At 49.8% G+C, this 20,956-nt stretch overlaps 1 protein-coding gene across 1 annotated transcript; it reads right to left on the reverse strand.

Moving 5' to 3' along the window:
• Positions 1–204: 204 nt before the first annotated feature.
• LOC119452995 (protein argonaute-4) lies at positions 205–15,601 on the reverse strand. Its single transcript, XM_037714968.2, has 7 exons — positions 15,494–15,601; positions 10,088–10,383; positions 7,476–8,585; positions 5,306–6,229; positions 4,094–4,321; positions 1,034–1,356; positions 205–323 (listed from the first exon to the last, which is right to left on the reverse strand). The coding sequence occupies exons 1-6, from the start codon at positions 15,534–15,536 to the stop codon at positions 1,045–1,047; spliced, it is 2,913 nt and encodes a 970-aa protein (XP_037570896.1). The 5' UTR covers positions 15,537–15,601; the 3' UTR covers positions 205–323; positions 1,034–1,044.
• Between the last annotated feature and the right edge of the window lie 5,355 nt (positions 15,602–20,956).

A 20,956-nucleotide genomic window follows, 5' to 3' on the forward strand; every position in this document is an offset into this window, starting at 1 on the left:
GTATACGTAAACTAAATATGATCACGTATTAACATTACGTTTCAGTCGTGTAGCGCATGTACGTATGCTCCGAAACTTAGCGGTTCCTTCTTTTGTTTTTGCTACATGAAGCATTCAGGGTCCGACTGTCGGCACACTTGCCAGTGCGCTGTCAGCGAGCCCAGTCAGACGCGAGAATGATGGGATCGCACCACGACATTTTGCTTTTGGGAAAACTTTATTGCATCTGAACAGACGTCAACAGAACAAATATACAAAATAACGACGTTTTACGTCCGCAACCTTGCACACAGAAACCGGGAGATAACTTCACTTGGGAAAACCTGCAACAAAGGAATATGACATACATTTAAGGGCACGTAACCTTGAGTGCAACCATACGTGATGTCTAAATCATTTTTCGAGTGAACAGCGAATGACTGATCTCGATTAAGTTATTTATAATTAACTAACGAAACCTACACGTTTGTGCACAATGAAAAAAATAAATGCCTATCACTAGCATGAACGCTAATCAGCATGAAGTGGGAGCCATTCGCGTAAATCCCTTCGTTGTTGTTAAGATATGCACGTCAGCTAAAGTAGGCAGACTGAGGCCGCAGAACAGCTTGCTCGTGCACGTAGTATACGCAAGCGGTACTTTCGAAGAGCACTATGACGCGACATAAAATTGCCTACTTTGTTGTCAGTCTAGAATTACCACATTGATTAATGGGGTCTTACGTGCCAACACCACGATCTGATTAGGAGGCACGCCGTAGTGGGGGACTCCGGAAATTTGGACCACCTGGGGTTCTTTAACGTGCACCTAAATCTAAGTACACGGGTGTTTTCGCATTTCACCTCCATTGAAACGCGGCCGCCGTGGCCGTGATTCGATCCCGCGACCTCGTGCTTAGCAGCCCAACACCATAGCCACTAGGGAACCACGGTGGGTTAATTACCACAGTTGAGAGAACTCGAATGAATACCTTGTAAGCAACGGTCGTACTACGAATGATGCGAGAACATTGCGTGAAACAGACCAACTCACAGGGCGGCGGCTCAGACGAAGTACATCGAGGTCTGGAGTGCTTCCAGGACCCGGACGGCCTCGACGTACTGGCTGGTGGCAGCGTTGTCCCCGCTGCCCCCAGAAGAGTCGCTGCTGGAGCTGGACACGTCCACCTTGCTCAGGATGTGGTTCTTGGCCCGTAACGCGGCCAGGTGCGCGTAGTAGACGGGCGCAGGGATGCTGACGCTGCGAGCGCAACGGGCGTACGTGTGGCAGAGGTAGTAGCTCAGCTTCTGCAGCTCGTCCGCCGTGAAGTTGGAGTCATCCCAGACGATGTAGTAGTGCGCCGGGCGGCTCGTACCCTGCGAACAACCACGCCACAGGCACTTCGAGGGGCACCACTGCCACTCGTAACCAATCACCGTGCATCCCCTACAGATCTGTTCCACAGGGAATTGTGCAGTGAACCAACAAACGGCGCCTAAATATGCTCGTTGCAACTAAGGTACGCCATGAAACACATAATTCCTTCGTCAAAGCGGATATAGCTACGCCTTTTTTTTTTTTCACGGGGTTTAATTACCGTATCTGCTGGGTCGGCTTCATGCCAAGTTAAGTGGACCGATCCTACAGGTAATGCGGTAGTGAACTGGGCACATTCCGGAGACTGCGTGATGAAAGGTGTAAACCGCGGTCGCCTGGTGGGGGGCTGCGAGTCTTGCCGGGTCGGCACCTAATAGCTATACTGCAATACGCGTAGTGGATGATTAACATTTTTATAGCACGTAATTGACCGCGTTAAGCCTCATAGATCGCAAAACGTGCGTTGGATCTCCGTAAACTTCCATCTGTAGCAAAGCCTTGAGGGCGAGCTTGCGCTGAAACACTTGAGGTGTTTTATTTATTTTACGGTGTATATGGTTAGCAAATATGGTGATGTAGAGAGCAATTGGAATATGTTTAATATGATAATTTCTAACCTAATTCAGAAATATGTATCTATTCGACGAATATTCTCAAATACATCTTGGTACATAAACCTATTTGCTAACAAAAAGAAGAGTTTTCTTTTTTTTTCTTTTACGAGCAAGAATCTCGGAAAGATTATCATTGGTTATTATACAAAAGAGTTTTTTAACGAGTTCTAAATTCTGTTTTTAAATGTCGCAATTTTACAGCAATATACTTGCTAAAAAACTAACGCGACAAGCTTTCGCAATATGGTAAAAATCAATAATTATCACAAGTTCGATTTATTTTATCCACCTGGTGATCCGGTGCCGACACACCTCTACGCCTGTTTTGAACGATGCTTTCGTTCAGTCATTTTCACTAGCAACACATTATCACATAGGCCTAACCTTCCCGAGTTTCCCCATGGAATAGCAACACTGATCACAAACTAAAGCAAAGGTCCACTTGTGGGGTAGATCAGATTAACACTAAGTTCCTAAAAACAAGAGTGCTGCTAAATTATTCCAAAGTATTTTTTTAGCTATCATAGACTCAGGTTTTTTACCCGAAGACCGGAAAATAAATAAAATCGTGCCAATTTTCAAACAGGGACAAATTAACCCGTTAAACTTGACACCTATTTCACTTACTTCAGTTCCACGTAAAATTGGGTGTAATATTTTCACACAGCTTGTCAATTTTATTGAAGGCAGTTTTTCTCTACCTCACAACATGGTTTCTGCAAGTTTTTCTCGTAGGAACTCAACTTACGACTTTCAATACATATTCAAGTCATTCGCGACTCTGGCTTTATTGTGGAGCGTATTTATATTTTCCCAAGGCTTTTGATAATGTTAATCATTCTTTGCTCTTACATACATAACAGCGTGAAAATTGACCCGCAAGTACTTGATTGGATCTGCGAATATCTTTCCTGCCGTGTCCAGCATGTTACAGCTAATACGCTCCTCCAGCTCCGAGCGGTTCTGGCGTACCTCAAAGATCATTTCTTGGCTCTTATTTCTCATTTATATTAACGACTTGCCGAATAACATTTATTCAGCTGGTTTGATGAAGATTACCAAACCTTAGGCTACTAGAAAAGAAACTTCTACCTTTCCCCACTGTCACTATAATTGTTACTTTACACTACCGACGTCCTACGCCAGCTGGAATACGCTTCGCCTGCATGGGATCCACGCGTAACAATACGCTACATACCGGCTACAGAAGCAGTACAAGATCATCTTAGCCAACTATCATCGCACCTGCTAGCGTAATAAAATTAAAGCTACTCTTCCCTCCCTAGCCAGCAGTAGAAGGCAGTCACGCATTTGTCTTTTGTTTTTTTTTAAAGTATTTTCAGAACTACGCTTTTTGTTCCTTGTTTGTACTTCCAGCACCATTTCGCTCACACCGGCTTGATCATCCCCATAAGGTTAGCATACCATATTTTTCAACGATTGCACGTTCACAATCATTTGTGCCCACATCCGCAAAGGACTGGAATCACTTACCCCCCTCCACAACGAACATAACTGATCCAAAGCTTTTTAAAGTGCGCCATCAAGCCTGCTGTAAAAATAGTTACCAATAGTTTTTTTCTTGTGTGTACTTTTTGCTTCAAATGTGTAACTTTGCGTTCTCTGAATGAATTTATATCCTGAGGGTACTGTAAATAAATTAAATGTGTCAGTGATACGTCTGCATGCCGCTGAATTTGCTCTTGAGAGTCTAATCTGCGATTCAACCGCGCGTCACGTAGCGCCCTTTCTCTAAGGTGCTTGCAACCCCCTTCAGGTATATTGTTTGTGCTCCTCATGAACTTGGGTTCTTACAGTGGTGTTTGTTAGTGTGTGTATTCTTCGCCCCGGCTACACCACGGCACGGAGCACGGTCCAAGGCACGGAGCAAGAAACCTTTAATAACCTTCCTCCGTGGTCCAAGGTGACTCGCCCATTTGGAATATGTTCATTGAGCGTTCGATTTGCACTGCGATGGCTTTTTCAAGTAAGCGTTTAGCGCAAGTTGCATTGTCGACAGGGAACTTTGCCCATGGGCAAAATTAAGCCGCTGGTGAAATGCTTCACCCGAGGAGCACAGGAATGATCCCTCGCAAAAGCCATCGTAGCGCGCAATGATTACCTGGATGCCGAAGTGGCTGCAGAGGAAGAAGTCGAAGTCCAGCGGGTGCGTGACCACAGAGTCGACGGTGGTGCCCGGCGGCACATTGCGGAACTTGCCGACGCCGTCGCGGTCGTTGGCCGGCATGAATCGCGTGTGATGGCGCTTCTGCACCACGATAAAGGTGAGCGCCGGCTCGTACGACTCGTTCGGCGACAGCTCCTTGCACGCCAGCCGGATGGCGCTCACCTGCGAGATGGACGAGACACGCCCTTTTATATAGGTCGCCATTTGTTATATACGACCGGAGAAGTTTCTTTTAACAGAGCGATGAATACGGCTAGCTGGTGCACGGTCACTGTGATTGCGCCATGCACACTAACGGGGACAAGACGAACGCTGACTGGAAACGAAGACACCAACTGACACGAACAAGGCATCTTGTCCCCGTTAGTGTGCATGGTGGAACAACAATGAACAGAGCTTCCGATCCAAAATGTAGGGAAATCTGGCACCCCGATCGTTCAGCTATACCGTAGGGAATGATTTAGTGTAGTATGTTGCTTATAGACTGATTTTTGTGACGTCATATATATATATATATATATATATATATATATATATATATATATATAGCCTACATTTCCAAGCAGTCACTTTTCTGTGCACATGCATAATCATCGAAAATCTATGCATTTGAACGCAATATTGTGTCGAATGCGATCACGTTGACAGTCACGAATAATTCCCCTGCTGGCGTGGGCGCCATGCTTATGCATGCATTTGCCTCGGGTATTCTTGCAGGAAACAACGGCACGTGAAGAGCCTCGATCGCTGCATATTCGGTCGTGCTACTGCGAAGTTGCACAAGGCTGCCGAAAAAAAAAATCCGTTAACATTGAAACAGAGCAACCGATATGTCACTGCTGTCCGCAATGATAAACCTACAAGTGATTCGATCAGCAGGAAATGTAGTCACCGAGAAGAGAAGCACGGTGTTGAGCGCCGAAGTTCGCATAAGGCGCTAACACCAGAGAGTGCGCCACATCGGCAAGCGGAAGTGACGCTGCGAGACGGATTCTCAATCCGTGCCACACGATTTCAGCATTCAGTGTGCAACTCCGAAAACAGATCATTGGCTATCAACTAAAGACCATGTTGCTCTTTTCCTGTCTATATGGTGCTCGAGTCCTATTGAAAGACGCACCGACCCGCTATGTTTGACGCTCTTACCTCGCGATTTCGGACTTCGAGGAACTGTCCCTCGCTGACGCCGTCGCGGTAGAAGATGATGCGCTCCGGCTTGTGCCTGGTGGCGCGGAAGAAGGCCTTGAGCATGTCCTTCACCATCTCCTTGAGGTCCCGGATGATCTCGACTCGCGCCTTGGCCTCGGCGTGCTCCATCTGGATGCGGACGGTGGCGTGGAACTTGGACGGAATCGAGTCGAGACTGCCGACGCAGGCGGCGATCGAGGGCCGGACCCTGTCGCCGGGCGACGGGTGGGACACGTCGGCGCCGATGATGATCACGGGCTTCTGGAACAGCGCGGGCTTCTCCTGCGCCAGCAGGCTGTTGTTGGTGCCGCCCATCTTAGCGTTGATCTTCTGACACAGGTTCTGCACGAGCGCCACGTTGCACTTCTTGACCACGTTGTTCTCCAGCACGCACTGGGTGCGCAGGCCGAGCTCGGTCTCGGCCACCTGCTTGATCTCGGCGTAGTTGGTTGTCTTGGTGATCACGATGACGACCATCTGGAGCTTGCTGTGCTTCTGCTGCTGCTCGCTCAGGATGGAACGGATGGAACGCCGGTTGTGGTCGGGCGCGGACACCTCGAGCGGCTGGTCGATGCGCATGCCCAGTTCGAGGCCGATGCGCGTGAGCATCTTGACGAAGTTGTCGAGGCTGTCGCGCTGCGCGAACCGGCTCAGGCTGACCAACGTCCAGCGGTCCATGGTGGCCGCCTTGTAGAAGTGTTGGCCGCGAAGCTCCCACGTGCCCTCGCGCGGCTTACTGAGCGAGTTGTTCTCGAACACCAGCGAAGGGGGCTCGAGCACTCGGCCCTTGAGCTGCGTCGGATCGGTGCTGATCTTGATGTTGAACTCGCGCAGGTAATCCTCGGTGCTGTTCACCAGGTCACGCACGGACTGGCGAATCTCCTGCGAATCGAACAAATCACGATGAGGCGGGACAGCGAACATTTATGCGGGCGAACTTGTACTCGGCGATGGCGACAGCGATTATTACGACCAAATCTCTTGCTTTCGTGCAGCTAGCAATCTTACCCTTGTATACAGAGTTTTTATTTCCTTAAGAGGCATACAAACAGCCTTCAGCTAATTTGGGTTTAGTGCACGCAAATTGGTAATTCCAGATGTCTCAAGCTGCCGACGAATGCAATACTATATACGGGGTGTTCCTACGAACACGAAGTAGTATTTAAATATAGCGGTTTTGAAATAATGAATGGTTCCTTCATAGACAAGCAGTCAGTGGTGACGACCATGAGGTGACGGGTGATACACGGTAATTAGTCGCTAATCAATAAAATTCATTAACTGGATTATGCATTTAGTTTCAGCGGGCTTATCCTAACTTGAAATGGATATAGCTTGTACGAAGAGCTCGTTTCAATTTCAAGTTAAGATGAGCCCACTGAAACTAAATGCATAATCCAACTAATTACCATGTATCACCCGTCACATCACGGTCGCCACCACTGACGGCATGTCGCCGAAAGAACAGTCCTTTTATTTCAAAACGTATTTTTAGACATTACGTAAAGTCTTCGTAGAAACCCTGAATACAGAGTTTGAGAATTAATGCTCGGATATATTAGGATAGATTACTCTGCCCCTCATTAAGGCGAAAGCCTTATACGTCTCATAGTTCAGTCGGCCTTCAACGCCCTTGAGCGAAAACTGCGTCGTCGAAGCGAAACGTACACGATGACGACTCGGAGTAGTAATTCACTGACTACACTGACCCGGCATGGGGTCTTACCTTTATGCAAACGCTCACGGAACAATTATGATGGTGTGCGGGTCAAACAAGCAACGCTCACGCAATAATTTTGATGGTGCGCGGGCCACCGTCGTCGTCGTGTTAAAGATCGAGTTCATTCAGGCACTCGAACCCACGACCTTTGGTGTTAATTAGGGCGAGGTTAATTAGGCACCGTTAATTAAAGTATAGTCAATTAAGGCACTCGAACCCGCGACCTTTGGTCGGCAAAAAAAAAACAACAACAAGTAACTCATCCGAATGAGAATGTCAAGTAATTTAATGAATGTCTTGAGTGCATAGGCTTTCGCCTTCACCCTCTTTGGCGTGTACTAAAGCGACCCAATTTTTATGTTAGGGGGAACGTGCACACTTGCTAGGGCGAACAAAAAAAAAAAATACCTGGAAGCGCTTGGAAGGTGGCTTGGCCGTGCGCTTGATCATCTCGGCGGTCTGGTTCTCGTCGAGCTTTTTGCGGCAGTGCTGGCCCTCGACCATCTCGCACACCTCGAGCGGAATGTAGACCGGGTGCTCGAGGCTGCCACTCTGCACGCAGGGAAAGTGCGGGTACGCCAGGCGGCCGTAGCGCTTCTCGAAATACTCGGCCACTGAGGTCCTCTTGCCGCACTCGTTGAAGAAGATCTGGTTGGCCGACTCCTTGGTGACGCGCGCAACCTTGTACTTGCGCGGGTAGGGCAGATGCGTGACCTTGACGCGCAGCCCCTTCAACTCCTTGTTGAGCCGCGCGTGGTGAAAGTCGCGCAGCTGCTTGAAGTCGGCGGGCGTCATCTCGCGCCGGCTGTCACCGAAGATCTTGCACATGAAGCTGACCAGGGGCAGGGACTCGTAGAAAGCGGTCGCCGAAATGTCCACGTTTAGCATGGGCTTCCACTGGGCCGGCCGCACGCTCGTGTAGTAGCCGAACCACACCTCGCGGCCACCGCCCAGCGCGTTCAGCTCGTGCGGCGGCGGCACCTTGAAGAAGGACCGCCCGACGGGCGTCAGCTTCATCGACGGTCCGTGGCGAACGACGATGTCGATCGCCTGCAACACCTCCTGGGGCACCGTGTTCACGCGATTCTGGTAGACGGCGTGCAGGGCGTCCAGATTCACCGTGGCCGCGTACTGGATCTTGACGATGAACTTCTGGATCCTCTGGTCCTCGTTCAGTTCAACGGAGAAGGTCCGCTCGCGGAAGTTGAGCTGGTGTCGCGTGTACAGGTTCTTGCGGCCGTCGAAAGCTGGAATGCAGTTGGAGAGATCGTGTCGGTACTTCTGGACGAGCATCTCGATCACCAGGCGGTTGATCTTGGTGCTCAGGCAGCGGTACTTTTTCTGCTCGGGCACCTTGGCCCCCGCCGAGGTCTCGGAGTAGATCTCCACGTCGTAGTGATACACGTTGCCGTCGGGGATCTCAATGCTGAAGTGGTTGGCGATCAACTGGATCGGCCGGCCAAGCTTTCCGTGCGCGGGCCGCCGAGGAAAGTGCGAAGGAAGGGACCGTTCCATCTCCTGCGACACAATTATGCGAGTTGCACCAATATACTGAGCTAATAGAGCTTTAGCTTGACCGCAAACGTGCCATATACCAAACTGCTGGCGTAAGGTGGTCGGTACAGAGGTAAGTTAACTTTCTCTTTTCATCCCTATACCCCGGCCCTTCCCCCTGCGCAGGGTAGCAAACCGGACGTGCGTCTGGTTAACCTCCTTGCCTTTCTTCTATTCTCTCTCTCTCTCTCCTTCGGCACCCGCCGCGGTGGCTCAGTCAGCTTTGGCGCTGCGCTGCTGAGCACGAGATCGCGGGATCGCGAATTCCGGCCATGGCGGCCGCATTTCGTTGGAGGCGAAATGCGGCCGCCAGACTTTCAGGTCCGAAAAACATACTTTTGTTGCGATCTTTTTTTTTTTTTTGTACAGCATTGTCCGTTTCCTCTAAAGAGGTGTAAAAATATTCCGCATACGTTCAGAAAAGCGGTACCATGTGTTTATTAGCGCTTTTATTATTTGCGCGCACATATTTGTGTTTGCTGTCAAATTAAGACGGCGGAGATACCATAGCCGAGGACCCGCGTGTCTAGCAGACGACACGCTGTACACATGCCGCACTTAGCCGCACTGCCCATTCTACACCGCCGTCGGCCTCCGCAACTCAACAGTAGAGTGTACCCAATCTAGTACACTCAACAGCTTGCTTGCATGTACGCATGTGCTAAGTAATTTCCACGCGCCTCGGCAGACGGCGCTACACGCAAAGAGAGCAGATAGAGTTACTGTACCTTTGGTAGCATATACAGTAACTCTAAGAGTAGAGAGTAATAAGGAAACGACAGACAACGGAGGCGTACAAAAACAAAGTACCCAAAAGGGGTTCAGAAAGTTTGGTAATGGATGACAGGTGGGACATTGGGCAATATAATAACAAGACCTTGGTGGTGCCCGAACGTACATGCCCGAACGCCCATACGTGCTATTGATACCATTGTAGCTCCGAATGTGTGTCTTATTGCGAGTTTCTTTTCTTTGAGTGTTTATTTTATGGGTTGCTTTTCGTTTTACTTAATATTAAGGTGGTGTGCGTTTTACAACAAACGGCTTTGTCCTCAATTGGGTTCTCGGAGGCTCCGCCTCAGAACCGTCAGAACCAATTAAAATAACCTGACATCACAACATGTAAGCAGAAATGCTTTTCCGAGATAAAGCATTGGCCAATTTTAATTAAATGTGTTGCACTTGAGATAGAAAGTTGCATTGTAGCGACTGTTGAAGCAAAAATTTTAATTTAGGGCCTGGATTATTTTACAGGAATAACCGAACGTCTGCATGCGTGAAAAAAAAAGCGTGAAATTTACGAGAGCAGCTAAAGGCCGGGTAAACATCTTGATTCTGCCCAGCTACGTGGCATTTGCATATATTTTAAATCTTAGTGCATGATAGTTGGGACACCCTGTATACACAAATACCTGGTGCACAAGGTATGTTGCATTATGCCGCGTTTTATCATGTGCAGTACTTGCCCTGATCCGCATCTCGTCGTTGGGCGACCCAGTAGGGGTCAAGGTGGTGACGACAGGAGCGGTGCGGGGTGGCGTCGTCGGCGAGACAGGGGCGGGCGGGCTGCCCACCGCCGTGCCGCCCACCGTTCGCGGGCTGACGAAGCCGTCACAGTAGCTGGTCGTCACCGGGCTCGGTGGTGAGATCGCAGCAGGGCGCGTCTGGGACACCACCCGCTGCTGAAGAGCCTGCACGAAGGAACTTCGCGTGGTACTCGCGGAAGACAGCGCTGCGGGGGCCACGCCTCCGCCGGGCACCGCTGCGAATCGCGGAAAAGAACGCCGTCACTAGAGAAGAAGCTCGTAAATTTGGCTAGTTAGCAGTGTACAATAATATCGCATCAAAACACATGCGTGATACTCTGGACTAGCGGAAAAAGCTGCCGACACAGACAGCTTGGAGCCACAGGCCCCCACAAAATGGCGACTGCGCAGCTTCGTGATTCCATGTACATATATCGCAATGAGATTACAGAAAGGTCTTAACAATGCGAAAGTACACATTGAATAGCGACAGTTTTAGAAAATAAAAGACGAGCTGCAGACTATGTGAAACCTAGATACCCAACTTAACGAAGGAGCGTATACCGCTATAGTGACTGGGCAACTGAGAAGATGGAGGCGAACGTGGTCGAACAAAATGTTGCCCTCATGAAGGAGTGTCGAAACCTATCGAACTCGCACCCTTCACTGGTGTGAGCAATACATGAACTTGCACCCTTAAGACCCTTGAAAGGTGTAAATCTGCTGTGGAGAGGCGGCGTATGTATATATAGCAGAGGTCTCCGGATTTACCACGCGGATTTAAGGCGAAAGCCTTAGATGGCTCAAGGGTCGAAAACTTGATCCATCCGGAAAATTCAATGGCACCATTGATGGTTGAACCCACAACGTTTGTTGTTAATTGAAGCACACTTAATTAAGATAGAGTTCCTTAGGGCACTTGAACCCACGACCTTTGGTGGGAGTCGAACCACATTTGGGGGGAAAAACAAGTAATAGGAAATAACGCATTGGAAGGATTTATGGAGCCACCATGCCACCAACAAATGTCGTGGGGTCGAGTGCATTATTTACCTTAAATGAGATAAGAGTTAATTAAGGCCCTCTAACCCACGACCTTTGGTGGCAGAAAACAAGTAATCGGAAGTAACAACGCATTCGAATGAGAATGTCAAGTAATTTATTGTCCCGTGAGTGCGCAGGCTTTCGCCTTAATCCTCTTTGGCGTATGCGACTACAAACGTTTTTTTTTTTTTAACGAGCACCTAAGTCTAAGTAGACGTACAGTTGACCCCCATCGGGCTGCGGCTGCCGGGAATCGAACCTGCGACCTCGTTCTCAGCAGCACAACGCCAGAACTACCGAGCTGCGGCTTTCTTATACGTAAAATCCTTTGTAATATGTGCTCGTCGCGATAGGGTTCCACCTTCGTTCACTGCGGCTTTATATATATATATATATATATATATATATATATATATATATATATATATAGCCGCGGCACCGCCCAGGACACATTTGCAAATTGCACTCAATATATGGAAAATCCTGTTGAGCCAAAGTTACGGAAGGCTGTTGCACTGACACAGAATTAGTCGTAGTTGTAGATAGCAAATGCTTCAAAAAAAAAAAAAAAAAAAAAATCTCGCGCGTTCTTTGTTCTCGATATCTTGTCAAGATGGTGCATCGATCAAAGTCTTGGAATGCATCTGCCCGCCTTCGGGAAAATCGAGCTTTCAAAATTCAACGCTCATGTGTGTGTCACCTCCGTATGCCCTTCTATAAAGCGCGGTTTATTCACCGCTTTGCCTCTGTCTGCAGCCAGTAAAAGAATACAGCAACTGTGTTGGCCGCGTATTGTCATCACGTTGCAGTGACGGTTAAAAAGGAAAACTGCAAGAAAATGCGAGTTGAGATTATAACATTTCGTTGGACGAACTTGCGCCCAGAAAGGCGAGCAACACAAGTCAATTATAGCAATAGCAGCCGTTCGTCGAAGATAACTGATGGGTTTAGTACGACTGCTATTTATGCATTTATTATTACATTCGAGAATACTATTTGTACTCGCACACAATCTTGCTCGACAAGACTCGCTATAGAATCGGCGACGATAACACTCGAAATTGAAGATACGGCAGGCGCGTCTTGCCCCGAGCGATAATGCGCAGCGCACGACTTCGACTGTATACGTTCGAAATGCGCGACGGAGACTGACGTGGGAGTCGATACCGGATAAAGCAGGCGCTTCTGAGTGGCCAGGGCCATTTATCATTTTTTGGAACGGTACATTTCGTTTGTATTATCGACCCAAAATGTTTACGGACCATGGGATCTGAAAAAAACGCTAAATATCCGAGCAGCCTTCAAAAGTAGCCAGTAAAACCGTACATTGCAATGTTGGCATATACCAGTCGAGGCTGGAAATGAGAATACCAGGCTGCGTTTTGAGGCTGCGGAGATATTCAGCTTTTGTCAGATCCCTTGGTCCGTAAACTGTTTTGGTCGATAGTACATTTCATGTGAACAAACGCAACAGCTTGCGGACTCGCAAGCGAGACCGTCATCGGAGCTATGCCGCGCAGCAAACGCGCGCAGGAAAAAAAGGCGGCGACCGTGACGTGTACGTGACGCGATCCCCCACTTCCGGTTATGGGAGAACGCAGGAAGGAAGGAAAAGTGGTTAGGTGCGAGAAAAGGAAAGGTTCGCGCTATCTTCTGCAGCCCTTGAGGGAGCACGGCTAGACGAAAAGTGGCGAGAGCATGTTGGCAGTGAAGCTCGCCTCCTGAAATCATGGGTTCGCGACACTTGAAACACCTCTGCTAATAACGAACCAGTTCAAGCGCAACGGTAAACCTTGCTATCGCTGTTAGCGCTTTGTGCGAAAATGCCAAATTGTTCGTTTCTCACGGAACACTCTACTCGGCAGTCGCGACGACGCGCTTTTAGCTGGACAACAGTACCATTGGAACCGATAGCTCGACACGTGCACGTTTTCCCGGTGACCGTCTTTCCCCGCTGTTACAAAGTTACCCCCACGGCGCAAGACGCGCCTTTCACCTATCAGCCGAACCAACGCTTTCCGGAGAAGTGAGACGACCTGGCTGCAGGGACAGTTTAATGAGCTATAGAATGCTGCATGCACTGTATAACGATCGACGAAGTTGCCAATTCAAGCAACGCTCATTTTCAAAGCACTCACGGAACTATAATTGTTTATACCTGAAACGAAAAAAAAAAATCACGATACTCGCTGGCTGTGAATGCTGCGATGCCTGAATGGTGCTGGCTGGCAGAACTTTCTCTAATGTGGCCGATTTATAAGGAAATATTTGTCTAATCATGCGCGAATCGAATAGCAGTGTTCTATATTAGAAGTAATGCAAGCACCAGCGATAACGCCGAAATGTATACAGTGAGTCATGTAAAAAGCAGTACGACTTGACCCGTAAAGCACCTCCATCAGCTTACGCTAGTAGTATGGAGGCGCTTTAAGGTACGTTCAGGCTACGCACGTAATGTGCAGATATTTCGCAAGAAACGGAGGCGCAAAAAGTGCAACTAAAAATTCTTCAGACTACAATCGTATGAAGCGTTAAGAGCGCAACAGTCGTCACGCACGCGAGCGTAATTGTTGGAAGGCCCGCTACTTTTACGTTTCATAGAGATACGACAGTTACGGCGTGGCCAATAAGCGCCGCAGTTTCGGTTTTAAATTTCCGGTGACGCGACTACCGGCATCCCCGGTTAGAGCAACGGCCCAACAGACATGGCTGCGTGTGTGCGTATAGTAGTTCGTGTGTGTGCGTAGTCTGTTTACAGGCGCCATGTTGAAATCCGTTAAGACGCAACTGGCCAGCTCACGTTTTGATTGGCCGGTCTTAAGATGCGTAACGTATGTAATTGACAATGTGAACGACCACCATTGTTAACGCTCTTAACGCTTGTAACGCGCGATACGGTCTTTATGACAGATGTGCGCTTTGCTAACGTTACGACCGCAGTCTGAACATACCTTAGATAACCGATGACTGCTCGCCGAGAACGTTGTGCTTTAAGTGTGTGCGTTTGCAGACAATTCCCCCAATACACAGTTGACTAGCTAATCATAGCGCTTCTGACAGTTCCTGTTCTTCACCGTCACTACAACGTCATAGACAACGTGACGATATCAGCCGCGTGCCGCCGGTCTGGGTGCTTTGCGTGCAAACGAGATAGTAGAAAAGAGTCTCGCGAAAAGAAAACGGATACGACGACGAACAACAAAAGGACACATCTACGGCCTGGTGCCTGGGCACTTTCGCTACTTCCAGCCGTTAAATGTCCGGCAAATAATTTATTTCCTACAGCAGAAGATTTTCGCACGGTCTCAACAAAGCCCCATTGGCCACGCATGGGTGGAGCGACCAATAATTGGAGATTTGTCCGAAGGGCGAAGCGTTGAAAGCGACAGCAAGGGTTTGTGTAGCGCCGCGGCTCCTCAGACGGTGTGCTAACAAGCAGGCGTGACGCAGCACGAGAAGCAACTGCTGCTGAGCAACACAGCCCATTTCAAGGCTATGCTATTTTTTTTTTAGATTGAAATCGGTTGCGAGAGTTGTGTGTCGTTTCGTTCGTCTTGGCTTTTGCACAGCAAGCTTAGCCGTCTGCACAAATCTTTCAAGCAACGCACAAGCTGGGCGATGGGGCTCGAACCACGCACCTCCCGCAGCCGAGTCGGGCGTCGCAGGACGCCGGCGTAATGAGCGAAGCCACCTCGGTGGTGCACAAAATGGAACCGAAGGAAAAGTCGGCACTCGTAACTTGGAATTTAGCGTCCCTTTCGTTCAGACTATACTGTGCGCACAACGCTCACGCCAGCAGCGGAAGGCGGAAATCTGCACTGCATGGATCCGCTAAGAAGCGACTGAGCAACTGCAGACAGTACCTGACCTGTACAGATCTGAACGTTCAACAGAACCGACACAAGGCCCCGAGTACACTGCCAGCGACACTCAGGCCTACTGTGCTATAGCTCGTGGCTACACTCTCCGCTTGACCCGGGCATCAACTAAACATTCTTTGAGTGTGCGCTTTTTGCATGAGCAAAAAATAGCTCGCGATCTCTAAAGTCCACTCAGCTCAAACCACCCAACTTGCCTTTCATTTATATGCTCAACAACAATTAAGGGATGATGCTATCGACTGAACGTAACCCGACTGAATGGAGCGTGAGGGTGCGAGCTTCGTCGTTTTTGGAGGCAAATGAACTACGCGTCTGGAGAACTAACCTAAACCGCGCGTGCGCCTTCAATACTGTGACAGCACGCCCGCGGCGCGAACGCGTCTGAGTGTCCGTATGCCGCAAAAATAAAACAAAGACTCACCTTTTCTTGCACGTCCCCTGCCGCCATAGCGTGGCATCATCATGTCGACTATTGACGCGAACACGAAAAAGGCTGTGGGCGGTTCCCTATATCTACCGCCATCTACTCTTTCCTCCGCCGTCTCCTCTCCTAAAGCGCTTGTTTTTTTCTTTACTTTTTGCTTGCGAAAGCAAGTCGACGGTGGCGCCCTTTGTAAGTCCACGTTGAAGCTTTCAGGCCAGGCGCGCGTCGCCGGCGACTGCGGCTGCGCAGAGGGACTTTCAACATGGCTGTGAGGCGGAAAAAAAAAAAAAACAAATCTTAAAGAAGTGAAAGCGCGCGCTATCATCGTCCAATCGAAGATACAGGAGAGAGCGAAGCGGCGTCGATCAAAGGATGGCGGTACTTTTCTTATATAGGGATTTTAACCGCAACGCGTGACTGCCGAGGTTCGGGCTATGCGCCGCCTCAACCGCTATCGCCACTATCGCCACAAGCATTTGGATAATGACCATCCCAATGCTGAGCTATCCGGGTTGCAGGCGACTTTCCAATTGCTAGAAGATACAGCGGGGGCGTGGCACTGCGGGTCACGTGACTTCCGCTTAACACGTGTTGTCATGGCAATCGTGGAGCTCCTAGGCGCTTAGGGACATAATCGCTTAGGGACTTTTGAGGCACTGGTCTGGCGCGAGAGGTGCGAGAGAGAAACGATGACATTCCTAAATAAACGCATCACTGTTTTGATGATCCAAATATAATCTCACTATCAGGGAGGGAGCAGTCTACCTGACTGGAGCAGTATTTTTTTATTTGGGGTGTTATTTGCTATGCTGCGCTCCGCAACACTCCAACGACCGCCGCTTCGCGTCGGCACCCGGCACTGCGGCTTCCGCCGCAGCACCGGGGTACAAACGCGAGCAGTATCCGCTTGTTTACACCACCACAGTTCACCGGGATCAAAAGCTGTCATGCCACACCACCACTACTGCAAGGATTTCCGCCACTAGAACAAACGCTACAATAATGAAGCGCGGCCGGCGTGCGCCAGACACCGCCAGACATTCAACGCGCCCTAAACGATTCGCTCGCACGTAGGAGCTGCGCTCGGCAAGGTCGCGGCGCCCGGTCCCGGAGATAAGAGAGCCACGCTCAGCGGAGACCAGTGCCTCAAAAGTCCCTAAGCGATTATGCCCCTAAGCACCTAGGAGCTCCACGATTGCCATGACACATGATCTCCGCTGTACCTTCTAGCAATTGTAAAGTCGCATCCGGGTTACGCGATGAAACGGAGTTCTTCCCGAGTATGCGCCAGGGCACAAGGAAAACCGCAAGCAATTCAGTCGTGCTCATGAGAAAAAAAAGTAGAAAAAAATCACAGCATATCCACGGGGTGAATGATGATGAGTGGGCGAAGCTCCGGAGGGAATCATCGGATCTCCCGCCTAAGGGGACGCTAGCACAAACGCGTTAGAAACGTGCAGTACTCTCTAGTAAGGGGGAGCGGCCACAGCGTCTTACGCAGCCATTTACACATGCCGGAACGTGCACCGCGTTTGCCGACGCCATCACATGACTGCTGAGAGAGTATACCCCCCCGTATTCATAAACGCTCCTCGACTTGAACTTGACTTGCCACCGCTTTGGGCAGCGCGTTCGAAACGCGTTGAAGGTAAGGCGGAGAGGCCACAGCGTCTTACACCAGCTTCTTACACGGGCCGTAACGCGCTAGCACAAACGCGTTAGAAACGCGCTAGAAACGCGGCCTTTCGTTAATGTTGGGTATTTATTGCCATCGTGGTGCGTGTGTCCATGTCCGCTTCGTGGCGTAGTGGGCTAACGCCGCGCGCTCGGAAGCGAGGGGTGCCTGGTTCGATTCCGCGCTACGGACACAAGTTCGGAATTTTTTTCTCATTTTTCTCAGACTGGTTACACACTACTGGTTACACACTACTACTACTACGACGGGGACGGAACGGGTGCCGCTATAAGGAGCTTCGCCCCTAAAATATAGCTGATCCCTCTTTCATAGTAATCGAAAGCAAGTATAACCACGGGAACATTCGCATTCGGATGACGCACACATGTGACAGCTCATGTAAGTTATTTACAGAGGGTAGATTAGAGTCGTTACATTGGCTGTACTTACGGGGAGACGTATGATGAGTGTAAGCACCGGGTACGTGTCTATCGATCGCGGTCTTTTCTTCCACTTTCGTGTTTTTTTTTTTCGCTCTTGATGCGCGCATGCGCATGGTTGGTAAAGTTCAGCTGTAGCGCTGTGCGTAGCTGGACCCAGCTGTGAGTTAAAGGCCGTCCTGTTTACTTCCTCGTTCTTGTGTTTTGCGCTGCCGTGCTCATAATGAATCCTAACCAACTAGCCCAGCTGTCCATTGTTATTGTAAAGGCTTCTTCTTTTTAATTTCGTGCCGACACTATAAAGTTGCTAGCGGACGAGGCCGGGACAGGGAGGAGAGCGGCGACTGGTGACCGACCCTCCGTCAGTGCTGCAGGAGCCGCCAGTCTGTTTGTGCAACAATGCTGAACAAATTATTTTAGTTAAAAAATGTAATGGGGTTTTACATGCCAAAACCACAATCTGATTATGAGGCACGCCTTAGTGGGGGACTCCGGAATATTTTGGACCAACTGGGGTTCTATAACGTGCACCTAAATCTAAGTACAGAGTTGTTTTCCCATTTATCCCCCATCGATATGCGGCCGCCGTGGCCGGGATCCGATCCCGCGACCTCGTGTTTAGCAGCCCAACACCATAGCCTCTAAGCAACCCCAACGGGTCCAAATTATGTTTGTCCTACCGTGTCTGGTGATTTACAACAAGGTTCAGTATAGTTACCTGATTAATACAGCTACCAATACAGATTGAGATATTGTGAATGGTTAGCGTATACAACATAACTAGAACCTCGACAAAAACGAAACAGCCACTATGCTTATGACAATACAACTAGAACACACACACACAAAACTAAGAATGTTCAAATTAGCTGTAAGGCGTTGTTAAAATAAAATCTTACTGTTTATAGTTATTCAGCAGAACAAAAAGCACATCCAGCGAGTTGGAATGTGTATCGCGGGATCGAATCCCGGCCACGGCGGCCGTATTTTGATGGGGACGAAATGCGAAAACACCCGTGTACTTAAGATTTAGGTGCACGTTAAAGAACCACAGGTGGTCCAAATTTCCGGAGTCCCCCACTACGGCGTGCCTCATAATCAGATCGTGGTTTTGGCACGTAAAACCCCATAAAAATGTGTATACAGCGAAGCTTTGTGTGAGTGCATTAAGAGTCGAAATACGACTCTTAAAAAAAATTGTGTCCGCGGGCGCACACAAATTATATACCGAGACTTTTTATTGCGATAGTAATTATATGGACACTCCAAGCGTATTTTTGCCATCGCCGTCGTCGTCGCGGTGAGGTTCCGTATAAATCCAGCGGCGATAAAACAGTCTCGGCGCGCCGTACGCTGTGTGAGCGAGTGAAAGCGTGCGAGGGTGAGCCGGCAACCAAGCTTAATCGCCCACGCGAAAGAGGAAGGCGGCCGGAAGCGCGCGCGAGGCACGGGGAGGAGGCGACGAAGACGGTGGGGCGGGGTGTTGCTCTTGCGGCTGCTGTTAACGGAGCTGCCGCACGGGCTGCTGTATCTTGAAAGCTATCTGCGATGTGGCCGATGTGTGCGCCCGCGGGGGCCTCATCTTCAAAGCGATCTACGATGGGTACAAAGTGCATGCGACGAGTGCCGGTAGCTTCGTATACGCTGTGCTTTCGACTTTTAGTTCGCGTTAAAGCGAGAGCCAGCGCGAAGGTCAATTTGCTCCCTGCCACTGGCGCGCTTTTTCAGTACAGCGTTTTGATGAGTTTCCACGGTAATCGAGCGAGATGTGTTCATGTTTACCTGTGCGCGTGACACCGTGCTTGTTTATTTAGTGTCACAAAAGAGCGCGTAATCAAAGCGCGCGCCGCGTGTCACGCAAGCCAGCGAAAGAACTTGCCGGCCCCGCGGCAGCTTCAACAGAGGGGGAGAGCGCATACGCCTCAAACAGCCGACGCGACAAACGGAGTCTAGACGTCTAAAACATCGACGAAGCGACGGTAAACAAAGAGAGAGAGAGAGAGAGAGAGAGCGGGCTCCGAGACACCTTTTCACCCGGCAACAGGATGAATCATCACCCTCCCCCTCGACGACGCTCCGACGGCGGCGGTCGAAGATGCGAGAATGGACTAGAAGATTCCCAGGCTTTGGCCATGCTACGGGAGCACGACTCAGGTAGGAAGGTTCGAGAACGCCTGTGACGGCTATATAACCGCCGTGCGAGAATCAGAAGAGGGATGAGACCGCTCCGGTGAAGAGATGTAACGTGCAGACTGACCTTCCGCGGATGAAGGGGATTCCCCGGCAAGCTAGTCGACGAGTCAGTCGAGCGTCTGCATTTCTGGAAGAAGTTCATTCTTCCAGATTTGCCCCGAGCTACGCCGAGATCGTCTGACTGAAGACCAGCACGGGTGAATACGATTAGACACTTAGTGTTCCTATTCATTTTGTACTTTACGTGTTGGACTCTTAGAGCTTGTCGTTAATTATTTCCTGTGTTTTGTGAATACCCATCTGAATTGTATTGTGTTGTCTAGCCTAAGCGTGCACGTGTGTGTGTAACTGCCTTGTGTGAAGAATATTGTTACGCGAACGAAGGATTAAGTACAGGAGACTATTTACAAGTATATTTACAAATGATAGCTGCAGCGCTGGCCAGATCAGCCGATAGCTCGAGAGCCCAGAGCAGTTCGTCTTCTTCGTCTAGGCGCCCGCGCGCCTCGTTCAAACAACCAAATACCACACGCGTGTAGCATAATCCCCCGGCGGCAGAAGCGACGTCCCGGAGCGTCTAAATGTCATCACTGGGAGGGTGATACTGCTTCAGTCGTGTAACGTGCACGATATCACTGGACTGGGAAGCAGATGGGGCGTCAGGGGCGATCTCGTAGGTGACGGGAGTCACGGCACGAATCACTCGGTAGGGGCCTGTGTAACGAGACAGCAGTTTTTCTGACAGGCCGACCTGACGCGACGGAGACCATAGGAGCACCAAAGAACCAGGTGGGAAGTGCAGGTCGCGGTGTCGCTGGTCGTACAAACGCCGTTGACTCTCTTGGGAGTGCAGAAGGCGGCCACGGGCAATTTCCCTTGCGTGAGCAGCGCGGGCGACGGCGTCAAGTGCATATTCACTGGTGGGGGCTGCGTGAACAGGGAGGCTTGTGTCGAGGGGCAGTGCTGGTTCTCGGCCGAACAGAAGAAAAAATGGCGAATAACCGGCTGTGTCGTGGCGCGAGGAATTATACGCAAAGGTGACAAACGGTAGAGCGAGGTCCCAGTCAGTGTGGTCGGAAGACACATACTTCGCGAGCATGTCTGTGAGAGTGCGATTAAGACGCTTGGTTGGTTGTAAGACGATTGGTTGAA

The sequence above is a fragment of the Dermacentor silvarum genome, chromosome 5, assembly GCF_013339745.2.
Source record: "Dermacentor silvarum isolate Dsil-2018 chromosome 5, BIME_Dsil_1.4, whole genome shotgun sequence".
Classification (NCBI taxonomy): Eukaryota; Metazoa; Arthropoda; class Arachnida; order Ixodida; family Ixodidae; genus Dermacentor; species Dermacentor silvarum.